The following is a 16,210-nucleotide window of genomic DNA, read 5'->3' on the forward strand; positions in this document are numbered from 1 at the left end:
TACCTGGTGTCTTGAATGCATCCACAGGTGAGAGAAATACCCTGGGATCTATCCTTATGAGACCCACGGAAGGGCCAGGGATCAAACCCTCGCCCCCTGCAGTGGAAGCGCGGAGTCTTAACCACTGGACCGCCAGGGAAGTCCCAGAAGTAGCTTTTAGTGACCTTTCATCCCAGCCTTTCGTGCACCTGCCGTATGAAATCCCGGAGAAGCTACTTGATTTGTATTCCTAGAGGCAGGATGTAAAATCAGCATAAATGCAGGTCAAAATGCTTTGTCAAAAAAAACACACCGAAAACCACAAGTCTTGACACTGCGTAGAAGGTTGAATAGTCACCATCACAGGACATCTCTCCGGAATGAATAATTTCACCTTGAGGTAGAGACCACGGGTAACTTTTATTTCGAAACGGAAGACCGATCTTGGTTTCTGACACGTTGCCATCCAGAGCTGAGGTCTCTGAACGGGTGCCTCGGCGTGGGCTGCTTACCCCAGTCTGCATGTGATCCCGTGGTATGGAGGAGAGAGCTGAAATTCCATTGTCTTATCCCCCTGCACTTGGTTTCCTACCAAGCAGAATCTGGAGACCCAGAGTGGAAGAGCCTGTGTCTGTGGCTTGTTCTAGATGCTTCCGGCTCAGATAAGGGGGAGGGATGGAGAAATAGCTTCCAGTTTGCCGAGCAGTCCCCTTCAGCGCGTCCCCCATGGTGGGTCGGACTGAGTTCACGTCTGTATCTGATGCTTTTTCTGTAGATTTCTACCCTCCCCGCTGAGCAGAATTTGCTCCAGCCCATTTTGCAGATATAATTCAACTGTGCTTTGGGAGATCTGGGGAGTTCCTCTGATGTGTACTTCTTATTTTTTGTTCTGTTTAAAAATTCGCTGTTGAGAAAAATCTGGAAGCATTTTAGTAAATGCGGCAGAATGGGAGACTTCCACTGACTGTGGTATGAAGGAACGAGGCAAAACAAAAAATACCCCCTCATTTTCAGAGAGGTTGCCAGTAGCTTGTATTCTCATTTAAGGCTTACCCTAGACAGACCGGGGGCAAGTTTCACATGCAACATTCCTGAAAGTCTGTTTCTGCTCAAATAAAGATACATCCCCACTAGCTATTAGTCTACCCCTGGGATTTCCCAGTTATGCGAGGAGACATTTCCTGTGCAGACTTTTTTTTTTTTTTCCTTTCTCTCCAGTCATCCTAGAATATTTGGGGTCAGTCCTTCATCTGATTATGGAGGCTGGGTAACAGCCGCTGATACAGGATTTACTTTTACAATCCCTGTTAAGCAAAAAACCATATAATCCCGTGGTCATGCACAGGCCCCCCCCGGAACATGAAACTCTCCCATTCAAGATTCAGAGCTCCTGCTCAAGCAAGAAACAGCCACTATATCCCCAGAGATCCTGTCTTGGGGAGAAATCAGGTAAGAGGATGAAAGATATAAGAAAGGAGTAAAAAATAAAGGAGTGTAGGTTCCACAGATCCTGTGTATTAACCACAGGTACGACACAGGTACTGTGTTCAGGTCTTTGTCTACAGGATTGCATCCTGTGGTCACAACAGCCCTGAAAGATGGGCATCATTGTTTTTATGTTACATTTGGGGAAGCTGATTTTAGGGAAGGTTTCTGCCCAGCCAAGAAAGAGTGGGAAGGAGGAAAGGGGGGCGTTAAGCCCAGCTGTCTGTACTCTTTACCAATGGCTCTGCTGTTAAGGGGGTCCAATGAGAAGACTGGATGGGAGGGCTCTTACGGTGATGCAGACAAAATTCTTCAAGAAGACAGATGCCGCTAGAATTAGAAAGATGGAGAAGCAATTGCTGATAAAATCGTTGGGTGCACCGTGCAAGGAGCTGCCATCCACCAAATCACATGGTGTTTGGTTACTCTGGAGGACTCCAACCTCTTGTCACTTCGGAGGTCAAATCACTCCTTCCCTCAGAAAGCACGTTCCGCGCTGTCCTAACTTACTGACCTGTCCCTTATCCCCTCAACCCTCCTCAGCCTCCACCTTGTGGAATTGTGGGGAAACAGGTGAATTTCATTCAACTGATATGTATTTAAAACCCTCTGTATTCAAGGACTTTTGTTGGCACTTCTGGGGATCCAACAGTAAATCAAACATGGTTTCCGGAGCTAACCACCGAGGGAACAGAACAAGTGTCGAAACGAAAGGAATAAATACACCAAACTACTGATTTTTTTTTAAAAAATATGGAATCATGGAGAATCCGTAATGCTATATTCATGGATTTGTCATATCCGTTATGTACTGTGACTTTTTAAATCTACACTTTTCTTAGTAGGATTGAACCTCATTCATTCCCTCCCTCACTTATTCATGCATTTGATCGAGAACCTAGTGTGTGCTAAGCTCTGTGCTAGTTTCCAGGTTTCGAAACGTAACCATATAATTAGACAAGGGCAAGTAACTGGCCATAAGACAAGCAAAGGGCCACGTGGATGGGCAGGAATGTTGGAAAGTGCTATGAGATGGAGGCTGAAGAAGAGATCATCAAACAGCGGCAGGGAAGGGACGAACGATGGACTGAAATACGTACCTCAGGACGAGAACATGCATGGACGTAAGAAGAAGGAGGAAGAGAAGAAGGGAGGGGTCTGCTACCATTTCTTCAAAGCCGGGACATCAGCAGATACAAGGTCCCTGGACAGGCTGGCAAGACCCTGCCATGTCATGTGTCACCGTGGACAACTTCAGAACTTGTTTTGGGCATGGGGCAGCCCTCCAGGTTCGGGTGACCCGCTGGTGGTGGGACAAAGAAACAACTGATGAAGGAAGAGGCAGGCAGAAGCTAAGACTTGAGCACCAGACTACAGTACCGAGCGGGCAAGGCCGTTGGGCTCAACAATTCCCAGGAGTCGCAATCCACGAGACTTGGCCACCAGCTGACTTCAAGGTCCTAGAGGAGAGGCACACGGGGACCGTGACTTGGGTTTCCAGTTTAGCTGAGTAGGTGGATGGCAAAGCCACGAAAGAAAGCTAAGGAGATGTTCTGGGGACAGGTTTTTAATAAATGTAATTAAAGGGTTTGGGGCATTTCAAGAAAGAGGATCCCTAAAACCAGTCCCTGGAAATATGTCAACACACATTATTGCTATGGACGCAGTGAATGGACCCACTTATGAACTGGCCCCTGATCTACCTGGTGGACGCCCGCCACCTTGGGCAAGGGGCAGTGAGGAATTCCTAGACACTTTTTTGTTGTTGTTTTTGGTTGCAGTGGGTCTTAGTTGCGGCATGCGTGTGGAATCTAACCCAGGCCCCTTGCACTGGGACCACAGAGTGTTATCCACGGTGCCACCAGGGAAGTCCCTCCTACACACTTTTCAGGAGAAACTAAGCCAGTCCCTACTGGGTGGATCAGAAGCAGCTCGTCTTAAGGTTCATTTCTGGACACCTCCTAGCAGCGCTTGGACAGGTACCAGGCACGCAGCAGGCTCACTCAGGACACCTGGCATGTTCCCCTCCTGGATGCCGGCCCTGGGACACCCCTGTTTCTTTCTCTTCACAGTGGGCGCTCTTCCTAGCTCTGCCCAGGGGGTCTCTGCTGATGAAAGTCCTCACCTGACCCCTTGGTCCCCTTCCCCAGATCTGATTCCTCCTGGGAACCAGGATACCTCCTTCTCTCCCTTCCCCTTCTGCGTTGGGGACGCAGGGTCCTCTCCAACCTGTTATTTCGCCCTGTCCACAAGCGGTTCTCACTTGCCCCAGCGAGTACCACCGGGCTCCCCAGAATGCCGGCACCGGCCCAGCCCCCCCCCCCCCGCCCCCGGGCTCTCCAAACGGGACGAGGGCATTCCACCTTTTTGGCAGGAAGATTCTGGCAGGGGGAGGGAGGCTGGCGGCCAGGAGCCACAGCAGAGGCGGGAGGGCGTGGCCGCGGGGCTCACGTGGCAGCCGCGCCTGCCCCTCCGGGTCAGGGGGGCGGTGGGATGCCGGCGGGCGCAGCCGGCTCTTGCCAACCCCGGGGTTCGGAGGCGCGGCCAGAGAACACTCCGACCCGCCCGGAGGAGTGCAGACCCTGTTCCCTCTCTCCTCCGCGGAAAGAAGGAGACCCTCTCCAACTCTGCTGGGAAGGGCGCTCCGGGTGCGGACTTCGGGCTGCAGTTCGCACCGCGCTCCGGGCCTCTGCCCCTCCCGCGGGTCCCCGGAGTTCGTCTCGGACCCGCAGCCCTCCTTCCCAAAGCCGTGTGCGCTTGGCCCCTGCCGGTCCTCCCGGCGGCGTGGACGAGGCGTGCCCACTCGGGACGCGGCGCCATGAAGAGCCGAGAGGAGGGCTGAGCGCAGAGCGGCGCGGCCAGGGTCCCTGCGCCGAGGCCCGCGCCCCGTCTCCCCGGGGTGGGGCAGGGCGGGGGTGGGCCGAGGCGTGCACTCGGGGAAGTCTCTGGGCGACGCGCATAAAAGGGCGCCGGCTCGCCGCGCCGCGCTGGGAAGCCGCGCCGCCTCGCCCCCGGCCCCGGGAAGGGCATGGCCCCGGCGGACCCGCGGCGGTGACGCGCGCGCGCCGGCCCCGCGGATGCTCTGGGCGCAGCGCTCCCGTGTGCCGCGGCTTCCGAAGGACAGGTGAGGACCGAGGGCGGCCGGGGCGCGCGGCGGGGAGCCGGCTCTGTCTGCCAGGGGCGGGTGACGAGAGTGCGGGACGGACCTGTGCCGCGGGGGGCGAGGGCAAGCAGACGTGTTGAACTGTTTCCTGGCACTACAGTGGAGGGCCCGAGGGGCCGGCTTCCGTCCAGGCGAGAGGCTGACGGAATCCTCCGGGAAGATGCGCTGAGTAGGTCTGAGGAACCCCCGAGCCTTTCTTCTCTCCTCCCTCCCCCTCGCGACCTCTCTCTCATCCCTCCCTGGTTTCCAGGGCGTCACCAAGGGGATCCCCCAGCGTAAGCGATTGCGCTCTAGCGTTGGCGGGGGACACCGGCGCTGCAGGGCCGCCACGCTCCGGGGGCTGAGACTCTCGTCCTCCTCCCCCTTCGTCTTCCCCTGGAAAGGGGGAGACGCGAAGCCCCCCTCAGCCGGGGGCTGAGCCGCGCGGGAGCTGGGGAAGTCACTGTCTGGGAGAGACGTCCTTCGCTGCCCGGGTGCCAGGCCTCAAGAGACCCGCGGGGCCCCCCGAGCCGCGCTCGGGTTAGGCTCGGCGTTCACCGCGCCGTCTGCCCGGCCCCTCCAGGTTGTCTACCGCCTGGTGTCCCGAGGCCAGCCTCCCGGGGTTCTCCGGGCGTGCCGGGAGGTCCTGCAGGCTCAGGGTGCTTTCCCTCGAGACCTCGGGACCAGGGTTCCCGGGGGAGCGTTCCTGCGGTCTTCCGGGGGGGGCCGGGTGGAAGGCAGGATGCGGAGCGCGGCTGGGGAGGGGGCATCGGGAGGCCGTTGGCAGAAAGCCAGGGCGGAGGTCAAGCGCGCAGGCGGGAGCGGGGGAGGCCTGGGCTCAGCAGAGCCAGCCGGCTGCTCTCCGCAAAGCGGCAGGAGCCCGTTCGTTCCAGGGCGCGGCGGAGGAAGCTGCGCTTGCCTGTTGCGCGGCCGCCTGCACCGTCAGCTCTGGAGGGGCAGCTGAAAGGCGGGACGCGTCCGGATTTTAGAGAGCATCTCTTTGGAGGTCCTGTAACGGATGGAAGAGCTGCGGCCTCGGAGTGTCCCTCCCGCGTGTCAGCGGAGGGAGAGTTTATGATCAGAAGTGAGGGCTTGCCCAGAGCAGGGACGAACCGACAGGCGCGTTTCTCTTCTGTGCCCTTTACTCTCCGTGTGTGTCACTTATCTGCAAATAAACCTCGTGCAACAGTTGACAGAAATATGAGTCGATGAAGGAAGGCATGACCGAGGCATGAAAAAATAATCACGGGCATTCTAAATGAGGTAGCTGATGCAACCTCATTTTTTTTTTTTTTTTTTTTTGCGGTACCCGGGCCTCTCACTGCTGTGGCCTCTCCCGTTGCGGAGCACAGGCTCCGGACGCGCAGGCTCAGCGGCCATGGCTCACGGGGCCCAGCGGCTCCGCGGCGTGTGAGATCTTCCCGGACCGGGGCACGAACCCGTGTCCCCTGCATCGGCAGGCGGACTCCCAACCACTGCGCCACCAGGGAAGCCTGCAACCTAATATTTATCTGACCGTTTCTTTTCTTCCCTCCCTTCCTTCCTTCCTTCCTTTCTTCTCTCTTTCTCCTTCTTCCTTTTTTTTTTCTTTTGTCTTACTGATCTTTTTCGTTTGCCTCAAGATTCTTCATCAGGAAATAATTCCTTTCCTCTTTCTCTAGTGGCAGATTTTTCAGAGGTTTGCCCCAAATTTCCTCTCCGGTAACTATGATGCTGCACCATCTCAACATTTTCGCTCTTCCAAGGAAAAAACAATTAAGGATCATAAACAAAACCACATATAATGGAACATATTTCGCTTTAGTGAATGCCTCTGTAAGCACTTGAAGAAGATATAATTAAAACTTTAAGGAATGTCATTAAAAGAAGGAAACCCTTCTGATAATAACGGCCTTCCTGAGAAGCTTTTTATTCAGATATATACAATAAGCAACGGCTCGGCAATAACGTTGGAGGCGGACGCATAACATTTATTGTTTATTTTATTATAGAAACATGAATGTATCTCTCCTCTCTCTGTATCTATAAGCACAAACATATATACACATTTATACAAATATATATGTCTGTGTATGTATACATTTATACACGCACATATGTATGTAAGTATATTTATGGGCGTGTATGTGGGCATGTGGATTCCGTACCCTCCTACACAGCATAGTGAGATTTCCAAGTCATCTCAAAGTCAGGAGGGAAGGTTATATTCTATAGTAACGATTAAAGTGAATGGTGAAAGATTTTAAAAAATAAATTTTGTGTTTCTTGATGCACATGTTTTGTGTCACTGACATATACTGTGTGATGTCTTGCGAAGCTTACCCCCATGGTGCAGAATTCAAGTAAGATCTGCTGGAAATACGGAAGCGCTACCTGACATCTGGTTTTGTGGTTCCACGACAGGTGTCCTGGGATGACCCACCCCGACAAGATGCCAACGCGGGCGCAGTGGCGAACACTCTCCGTGGTGCTGATTCTGCTGTGGGGACATCCGCGCGCCGCGCTGGCCTGTCCGTATCCTTGCGCCTGCTATGTTCCCAGCGAGGTCCACTGCACGTTTCGCTCCTTGGCTTCCGTGCCCGCTGGGATTTCTAAACATGTGGAAAGAATCAATCTGGGGTTTGTACCACGTTCTTTCTGAGCCATCTCAGCCTCCTTGCATGCGTGTTGATTTGGTTTTTCGTTATGTGTGTGTGCGTTTACGTAACTGCGAATATATGTTCCTTAATGTGTCACTGTGTCTTGCGTTATGTGCTCCTATATGGGCTGAATCGAGGGGGCATTTGTAACTATACTCAATGTGGTCCTTTGGGGGCTGTTATCTGAATTGATCCATCACCGGAAGCTTCTGTCACAAGGCTTAATAACGAACCGTCTCGGAGAGCTTCAGTTCCTTGATAAGTCTCCGTTGATAACAGTTCTTTAATGCAGATATGAAAGCATATGACACACACATAAGTATACTAATAGTATTCTAAATAGACTTCAGGAACTATTACAGGATAATAAAAAGAGTAAGTGAGACATCTGTGACATTTTGTAGGTTATCTGCATGACGCAGTTGTGACATTGAGGAAATAAAAGTTCTTTCAGATTTTGCCTATTTAAAATATTAATATCTTTTAAACAGATATTTTAGTGCAGCATTTCAAGGTAGAATTTTTGTATTTTTAGTTTCCTTTTATACCCATATATGCTTTCTATACATTAGTGTACATTGCTATGAATTACAGGTACTCACGTACAATTTTCATATTAAACAATGTACAACTTCAATAGTAAACAATCATTTGGACTTCTTCAACAAAACCTATTAGCTACTTTCTACCACCCATAAAACAACAAAATTATTTAGGGTTTGATGAATAGCCACTGTGGGGACATTTTCATAAGATGAAACAAAAAATTGTAAACCTGCCTAGACATCTCTGAGTACAGCGCTTCAACCATTCTTGCATTTATCGATTATAAAGTCCAGTAGTAGAATAAAAGAACGGCAAGTTAAGACAATAAGAAAAAACACTGAATCCATAGCAATAGGCCATTAAATAGCAAAAAGTTTGGCAAACTTTACGATTTGACGCTCTGAAAAATCTAACCACAGTGATGATGGTTCCGTGGGGAAAACAGTTTGGCTTTGCCAGCAGAGAGAATAGTAACAGTTTCCTCGTTGCCATCTTTAAATCATTTTACAATTTTAAAACCAGTTTCCTTTTCACAATCTTAAAATTCATTCAGAAGAGGAACTGGGGCTGCTTTGAGTCAGGCTGGGATGGGCTGTGCTAGTTTGTGGAAAGGGAAATAGAGCTTATCTATGATTTCTCTTCTTTCTTACACCTCCTGGGGTGCAAAAGAGCTCTGTCTGTAGGGATCACACCTTTCGTGAGCCATTTGCAGCACAGTGTCCCTCTTACTGGGTTAACTACCTAATCCCTCAAGGCTGACCCCTTGTCAGGGCACAGAATCGGGGCTACTGTTAGGCCTTAGGGGAGCCCCCTAGACAGTGTGGGATTGAAGGTGCAGGGGGACTGTTTTCTGCTGTGTTTCCTGTGTAGGAGCCCCGAATGCCTCACCTGTTGTGTGTTGAGGGTCTGGGCTGTCAGGTTGGCTGGGGGGTTGGGGAAGAAACCGCATGCATCCTCTCCCAAAAGTTAGCTGTGTGATAGCTTGAGACTTGCAAGACCTATAAACTATTTTTTTGTGGAGCGGTTTGCATCTCATTCACAGTTTCCAGGAGGGTTCTCTTCCGCCCATCTTTAAAATGGCGTGTTTTGTAAGCGCGGAACCTGTGTCACGTCTCAATGAGAACTTAGTTCTCCGTGGTTTCATTTTAAGCGATTAGGGCTGAACACAGTGAATTACAGTGTCCTCAAGGCTTTGCCACTAGAATGAAAGACAGATACCAAAATTATTCTTTTTCCTACCGTCTCCAATAAGATCTTGAGATGGTTTTGTGTGATATTAAAGATAAAGGGGAAAAAAAGGAATAGTTTCACTGCACCCACATATATTACTTCCATCTGGCTTAATTTGTAACATTATTCAATGTGCCACATTTTAAAAATCACTCTTATAATATCACAGCACTATTTCTGGAAGCCGGTCTCAAAGCAGATAAGGAGGCTGGCACTGTGCCTTTTGTTGGGAAAAAAAACACAAAAAAACAATAGCAACGTCTAATACAGATAGAACTCAGGGTCTGAGTTGTCTATTAGCGGTCTGGAAAGGGTTTAAAACCCTCAAGGAATGAGGGATTATTGGCAGAGCAGTAATGAAAAATTTTCATTCCCACACAGATGTTTTTAGGGTTCTCACTCAGCACTGAAAGAAAGATCTGCTGTTTCCTGTTTGGACAGCCCCAGAGCTTTTTCAGAAATCACTTTCCAAATATTTCTGAGTAAGGAAATATCATCCAGTTCCATGTCTGATTTATAGACCTTTAAAGATTTTCCCCCCTTTGATTGAAAGATGAGTTCTGATGACATCTTTCTGAAATTTCTCCCGTGCCCATTAGCGCTTTTTCATTTTAAATTTTGCTTTGGGATCCTAACGGGTATCCGTGAAGCAATTTTACCTGTATTTGTTTTCCTTTCTTTTTTATTGCGGTATCACTGACACCATTATATGAGTTTCGGGTGTAGAACATAATGATTTGATATGTGTATATATTGCAAAACGGCCCTGTGTTTCTGATATAAAAATCATTCCATTTAGCTGGTTATGTGGTCAGTTATTGCCCGTCAACAGATGAGGAAGACGCTTTGGAGAGAAGGATGGGTAGCTGACCAGTTAAAGGATGGGACTGTACACCAGGTCATTTTAGTCTGCCGGTCAAATTATTTTCCTGACTGCCACGTGAGTTTCCCTGTCTCTCTGCTGGCTTTTAGACAGATGCGGAGAGAATTCACCCACACCCCTTGGGTGTGCAGAGAGAATACCATGCTTCCTGCACTTGCCATTCACGTGATTCCCTTGTCTTTTGTCTGTCCCGCAAATGTCCCCACCCGCCCCCCACCCCCACCCCGCATTCGTAACCTTGACACCAGCAGCTCCTGCATCTGTCACTCTCTTAAAAGGAAGCACCGGGAAGGTGATGCAGGAAGGAGGATTCCTGAGCTGACATGCCCCCCATCCAGGACTTTGAGGGGATTTACTCAGGTGGGGAGGGAATCCAAACAAGGTGACCCTCTGCACCCAAACATCTTCCTCCCCTTTATCTTCTCCCCGTCGCGGCATCCACCGTTGTAGCTGGACGTCAAGTTGGAAGTGAGGCTTTGGGGAGACAAAAAAATTCCAGGAGAGGAATAGCACAGCCTTGAACGAAAATGTGCTGTGGAACATCAGACTCTTTCTGACCCATCTGAGAGATGGAGCCTTTGACTTGCACCACCGCTGCCTCCGAGTCAAGACCTGCCTCTTCCCTCTGGCCTCTCTACGCTTCTTTACGTGTGGGGTCTTCGCAGGTGGTGTCACCTCCCCCCAAGCCCTTAGTTCATGCGTCCGTTCGGGAATGCTTCCTGCATGTGCACATCTCAGGTCTTGACGTGCCTCCTGAGCCCCACCCTCACCGTGGCGTCTGACAAGCCTCTTCAACATCCCATGGCAAATATAACTTGCAAGTGTTTCCCCCGCAAGCTTTTCCTTATCTGCAGTTCCATCCCTCAGCCATGCCTGTGGCCTCTTGCTCTAAGCACGTCTGGAAACTTCCCATGTACGTTGATCTCCACGGCTGACACCCTGCCCGCGGACACCGGCGTCCCTCCCCGGGATTCACGTGGTCTCCTCATTCCCCTCTTGTCTGTCTCTGACCCATTCTGCACAGAGTGGAGCTTTGTTGTTTTACCACGTGACTTTCTTCATACCACAGCCTTCCTGAAAACCCTCTAGTGACTTCCCGGTGGACTTGGAACAAAGGAAGCTCTTTCCTCTCTACATCCTCCCAATTCTGAGATTACCTGGTCCCTGCCAGCCTCACCTACTTCCCCTGATAATATTCTCCCACGAACTGTTTCCAGACGAGCCTCAGGCAACAAGGAATGGAAAAGAGTTTACGGGCTGATACTCATCCCCTCTTGGGTGTTCACCATCTCAGGCAGATTTCTTGGTAGAGTCCAAGTAATGATGAACAAGTGAGGCAGCACACCAACCCCCCGTCCTATCCCAACCTGGGTTAAGGCAGGGACTCTCCACTTCAGCACATGACGTTTGGGGCCCACTTACCGTTTTGGACAGCACGGTTCCTTGTCATGGGGGCTGGCCAGTGCATCGCAGGATGTTGAGCTCTGGGGTGGACCTCACCTCCCTAGAGGCTGTGATCACCGAGGTGTGGGGCACGTATGTGTCTCAGGAGGAAACTGGACCTGGCCATCACCTGCCGAGTTAGCTCTGAGCTTTTACCGGCCTCCTCTACAGATGCATTTCCTTTTGTTGAGGTGATAAGGGGAAATACAGAAATCATGTCAGGATAGATGTGTTGGATTTCCGCAGAAGCCCTGACCCCAGGTTCCTGCCCTACAACACAGCAAGGTACAGGATTCTCTGTTCATCTTATAATTGGTTCTCCAGGGATTCACTTTGGGGGTTCCCTGGTGTCACTAACAACGGAGCAGTGAGGAATTTCCAGACCGGTCGAGGAAGCGTCTTTACCAATCTCTACGCAAAAACAACACCCCAAACGCACCAGAATGTTTACAGATAACTTCCATCACCCATCAGAAATGGGAGCTTGTGTCTGCGAAATAAGGGTGTCTGTTTCATTTGGTCCTTTATTTCAGAGAACGTCCTTGTCTTACTATATGCAGAGCCACTTCCAAAGCTGCCTTTTGTTTTTTTGGTTTCCATTCATGCTGGCCACATGTCTTTGTTATGATTTCCAATGAGGGGCCCTTTCGACCAGCTGCGTTTAAAGGTCTAAATCTTACGTATCTCCCCAAATAGCCTGTGACCACGTAAGTGTACTCCCAGTCAGAATTCCCAGCGATCATACCTTCACTGAACGAAGGCTAATAAAAATGTGTGGGTTTCTTTGCAACCTTAGAAATAGACAAGGACACAGAGAGAGAGGATTATGCTTTGTGAATGGCACCAGTACAACCTTAGAATCAACATTTTGCTAAGTTGCCCCTGGGCGGGCTGGGAAATCCTCCCCAGATGGGATTTAACTTCACTGTTCCTCATTTCAGTCACTTATTTTCCAGGTTTAATAGCATACAGGCTTTGTCGGAAACCTCGTTTGCGGGACTGACCGAGTTGGAGCTACTTATGCTTCACGGCAATGACATTCCCAGCATCCCCGACGGGGCTTTGAGAGACCTCATTTCTCTCCAGGTAAACCCGGGCATTTATGAACAGCGCGACTAGCAGCCTCTAGGACCAGTCGTGAAGAGGGGAAGCTATAGAATGTTCCCTAACAATGACTTAAATGGCCTTTTTTTTTTTTTTTAACATAAGAAACGAGCTTAATGTCGTTACTTTCCTTCCCTTTGTTCTGGTTTCTCTTCCTGGTTGTGGGTTGGTTGGTTTTCTGGTTTTTTATTTAATCTTAGACAGGATTTCCCGTCCTCCCCCGTCTTTGTAGGTTTTCAAGTTCAGCTACAATAAGCTTCGAGTGATCACAGGAGAGACCCTGCGGGGGCTCTGGAACCTAATAAGGCTACACATGGACCACAACAAGATCGAGTTTATCCACCCACAAGCGTTCAGCGGCTTAACGTCCCTAAGGCTACTCCACTTAGAGGGAAACATGCTTCACCAGCTGCACCCCGCCACGTTCTCCACGTTCACGTTTCTGGATTATTTCAGACTCTCCACCGTGAGACACCTCTACTTAGCCGAGAACATGATTACAACCCTTCCCCCCGGCATGCTTCAGAGCATGCCGCTTCTGGAGAATCTTTACCTGCACGGGAATCCGTGGTCCTGTGGTTGTGAGATGAAGTGGTTTCTGGAATGGGATGCAAAATCGAGAGGTAAGGACAGGAGAGCGGCTGCGTGACCCTTAGCTGCCCAACCTTTACCTCTCTGGACAAATTACTTTCTGCGCCATTGCTTCATGTTAGGTCGGGTGAAACCACGTCCTCAAACCAGTGAGGCAGGAAATGATATAACTGAAATGTCAAGGCAGCTCCATGGCATAATTCAAATGCATGTATCCTTTATCGAAATGTAGAGTGATTATCATTTAATGAGTGATAGACAGTTGACTCTGGTTGGCATAGCAAGGATGTTTGGAGGATCCTTTTCGACCTTGGGTTACAGCTAAAGGTTGGATTTTCCGTGCATCCTCGTCCTACAGGAAGTGTTCAAGGATGCTCAGAAAAGAGAACACTGGGCTGGCTATGTGATTATTCTTTTGTGATGGGGGATACAGGTGTTCTGTATTGAGCCAGAGGGGGGAAAAAAAACCAGGATTGATAGGTAGAAGTTGCAAGAAAGTAGATTTTGCATCAAAATAAGAAAGATTTTTTTTTCCTTTTTCTTTTACACCCCCTTCCCCAAGCCCCACGTTGGAACCCATCCTCAGAGCCCGTTGAGCTTATCCTACCTGAGTCTCGTGGCTCATCTCCAACCTCACAGCCACCAGCCTGGGTCTAACTCCTTTCTCCTGTCTCTAAGGAGGCAAATGGAGTGCTCTGAGTAGGTCTTTTTCTTTTCTTTTTTTAAAAACATTTCTTACTTTATTATTTTATTTATTTATTTATTTATTTATTTATTTATGTTTGGCTGTGTTGGGTCTTTGTTGCTGCGCGTGGGCTTTTCTCTAGTTGCGATGAGCAGGGGCTACTCTTTGTTGTGTTGTGCGGGCTTCTCATTGCGGTGGCTTCTCTTGTTGCGGAGCACGGGCCCTAGCCGTGCAGGCTTCAGTAGTTGTGGCGCATGGGCTCTAGAGCACAGGCTCAGTAGTTGTGGCTCGCGGGCTCAGTAGTTGTGGCGCGTGGGCTCTAGAGCGCGGGCTCAGTAGTTGTGGCTCGCGGGCTCAGTAGCTGTGACGCGTGGGCTCTAGAGCGCGGGCTCGGTAGTTGTGGCTCGCGGGCTCAGTAGCTGTGGCGCGTGGGCTCTAGAGCGCAGGCTAGCGCGGTGCCTACCCTCCTGCGATGGGCTGGTCCCACTGTTCCCTGTGCTCACTCTGCTCTAGCCACACTGCGTTGCTTTCTGTTCCAGGCACCGTCTGAACCGATTTGTAGCTCAGCGTCATTGGACCTGGTCATCATCTACCAAGAAAACTCTTCTGCTAGATGTTCAAGGGTCTGGCTTCTTTTCAGCGTTCAGATTTTCACTGAAAGCTCTCCTCCTCTGAGAGGTCTTGCTACCCTTAATTTCAGCTTAGCCTCTCAGCCTGTGGCCATCGAGGAACTTCCAGCCCACACACCTTAGGTCACAATTTTGTTTTCACATATATATATATATATATATATATATATATATATATATATATCTTTTTTACATGTATGTATATATATTCTTTTTCAGATTCTTTTCCATTGTAGGTTATTTATTGAGTATAGTTCCCTGTGCTATACAGTAGGTCCTTGCTGTTTATCTATTTTATATATGGTCCTGTGCATCTGTTAATCCCAAACTCCTAATGTACCCTCTCCCCCCTTTCCCCTTTGGTAACCGTAAGTTTGTTCTCTGTCTGTGAGTCTGTTTCTGTTTTATAAATAAGTTCTTTTGTATCACTTTTTTAGACTCCATATACAAGCGATATCGTGCGATGTTTGTCTTTCTCTGTCTGACGTACTTCACTCAGTATGATCATCTCTAGGTCCCTCCACGTTGCTGCAAATGGCATTATTTCATTCTTTTTCATGGCTGAGTAATATTCCATTGTATATATGTGCCACATCTTCTTTATCCATTCCTCTGTCGATGGGCCTTTGGGTTGTTTCCATGTCTTGGCTGCTGTGAATACTTGGGTGCGTGTGTCTTTTTGAATTATGGTTTTCTCAGGGTATATGCCCAGAAGCGGGATTGCTGGGTCATATGGTAGCTCTATTTTTAGTTTTTTAAGGAACCTCCATCCTGTTCTCCATAGTGGCTGTATCTACTTACATTCCCACCAACAGTGCAAGAGGGTTCCCTTTTCTCCACACCCTCTCCAGCATTTATTATTTGTAGACTTTTTAATGATGGCCATTCTGACTGGTGTGAGTTGGTACCTCATTGTAGTTTTGGTTTGGTTTGCCACAGTTTAATGTAGGCACCTGCAGTGGCGAGGTGTCTTTCCTCCATGTGGAGATGGTGAGATTCAGGTTCTTTCATCGATGGCTCCACTTTACATTTGGTACCAGATTTGCTAAATCAGGCAAAGGATGAGGAAGGACAGGTATACTGACCTCTTAATTTTCTTAATCAGAAAAGACACACGTCACCTCCGTTCATATTTCAGTGCCCAAACCCCACTGGGTCCAAGACAGGCTGAAAACCGTCATTTCCCAGCAGGAACACTACACGCTGATGGTGGAATCATGAAGCTTCGGGGGGTAGAGAGCCACCGCAGCCATTCTGCAGATACACGCCTGTGCCCTTGTGTGCTCATATGTATGCGTTATGTCTGTATATGTTTGTGTGTGTCCATATGTGTGTCTGTGTGGTATGTCTTGTATTTGTGTGTATGTGTGTTTGGGGGGGTATGTGAAACCATCCTATTTGCATCTCGAGATTTTTACTTTGAAACTCGAATAGAAAGCTGCCTTCAGAGAAGCAAAAGTAGACATAGTGACATTGGTTGGAAGGTTTGTAATACTCCGGGTGACGGCAGTTTGGCTGTTTTATTCCCAGCGCGGATGGAAAGAAGTGGACACGTGCCGCGAAGACTGTCAAAAAGCATCCTAGTTTTCTAGTCTCCCCACTTACGAATACAGAAAAGCCACGAGACGTCTAGCAGGGAGAAAACATAATGTGGTTCTATAGGTGTCAGTTCGAGGAACCTTTGTGCCCTTTAATAGACGTGTCAAGTAGGGCATTGGGTGTGGGACTCATAAGAATGAGTCTGGGCTGGAGAAGCACAGCTGGAACTCATCACTGGCGAGTGAACGGTAACTGAAACCATGCACGTGGGCGAGGCCATCTTAAGACCTCAGCACAAGAAGGGAAAGGGCCGAG

The 16,210-nt window shown here is 49.5% G+C and overlaps 1 protein-coding gene across 1 annotated transcript in view; it reads left to right on the plus strand.

Annotated features, from left to right (window-relative positions):
• Positions 1-4,541: 4,541 nt before the first annotated feature.
• MXRA5 (matrix remodeling associated 5) overlaps positions 4,542-16,210 on the plus strand; it is a 28,017-nt gene continuing 16,348 nt past the window's right edge. Inside the window, exons 1-4 of the mRNA XM_029240536.1 lie at positions 4,542-4,588; positions 7,010-7,225; positions 12,304-12,433; positions 12,684-13,074. Of these exons, the coding sequence (XP_029096369.1) occupies positions 4,542-4,588; positions 7,010-7,225; positions 12,304-12,433; positions 12,684-13,074 (784 nt within the window). The remainder of the gene's footprint in view (positions 4,589-7,009; positions 7,226-12,303; positions 12,434-12,683; positions 13,075-16,210) is intronic.

This window comes from Monodon monoceros, unplaced genomic scaffold, assembly GCF_005190385.1.
Source record: "Monodon monoceros isolate NGI ecotype Baffin Bay Population unplaced genomic scaffold, NGI_Narwhal_1 Super_Scaffold_22, whole genome shotgun sequence".
In the NCBI taxonomy this organism is placed as follows: Eukaryota; Metazoa; Chordata; class Mammalia; order Artiodactyla; family Monodontidae; genus Monodon; species Monodon monoceros.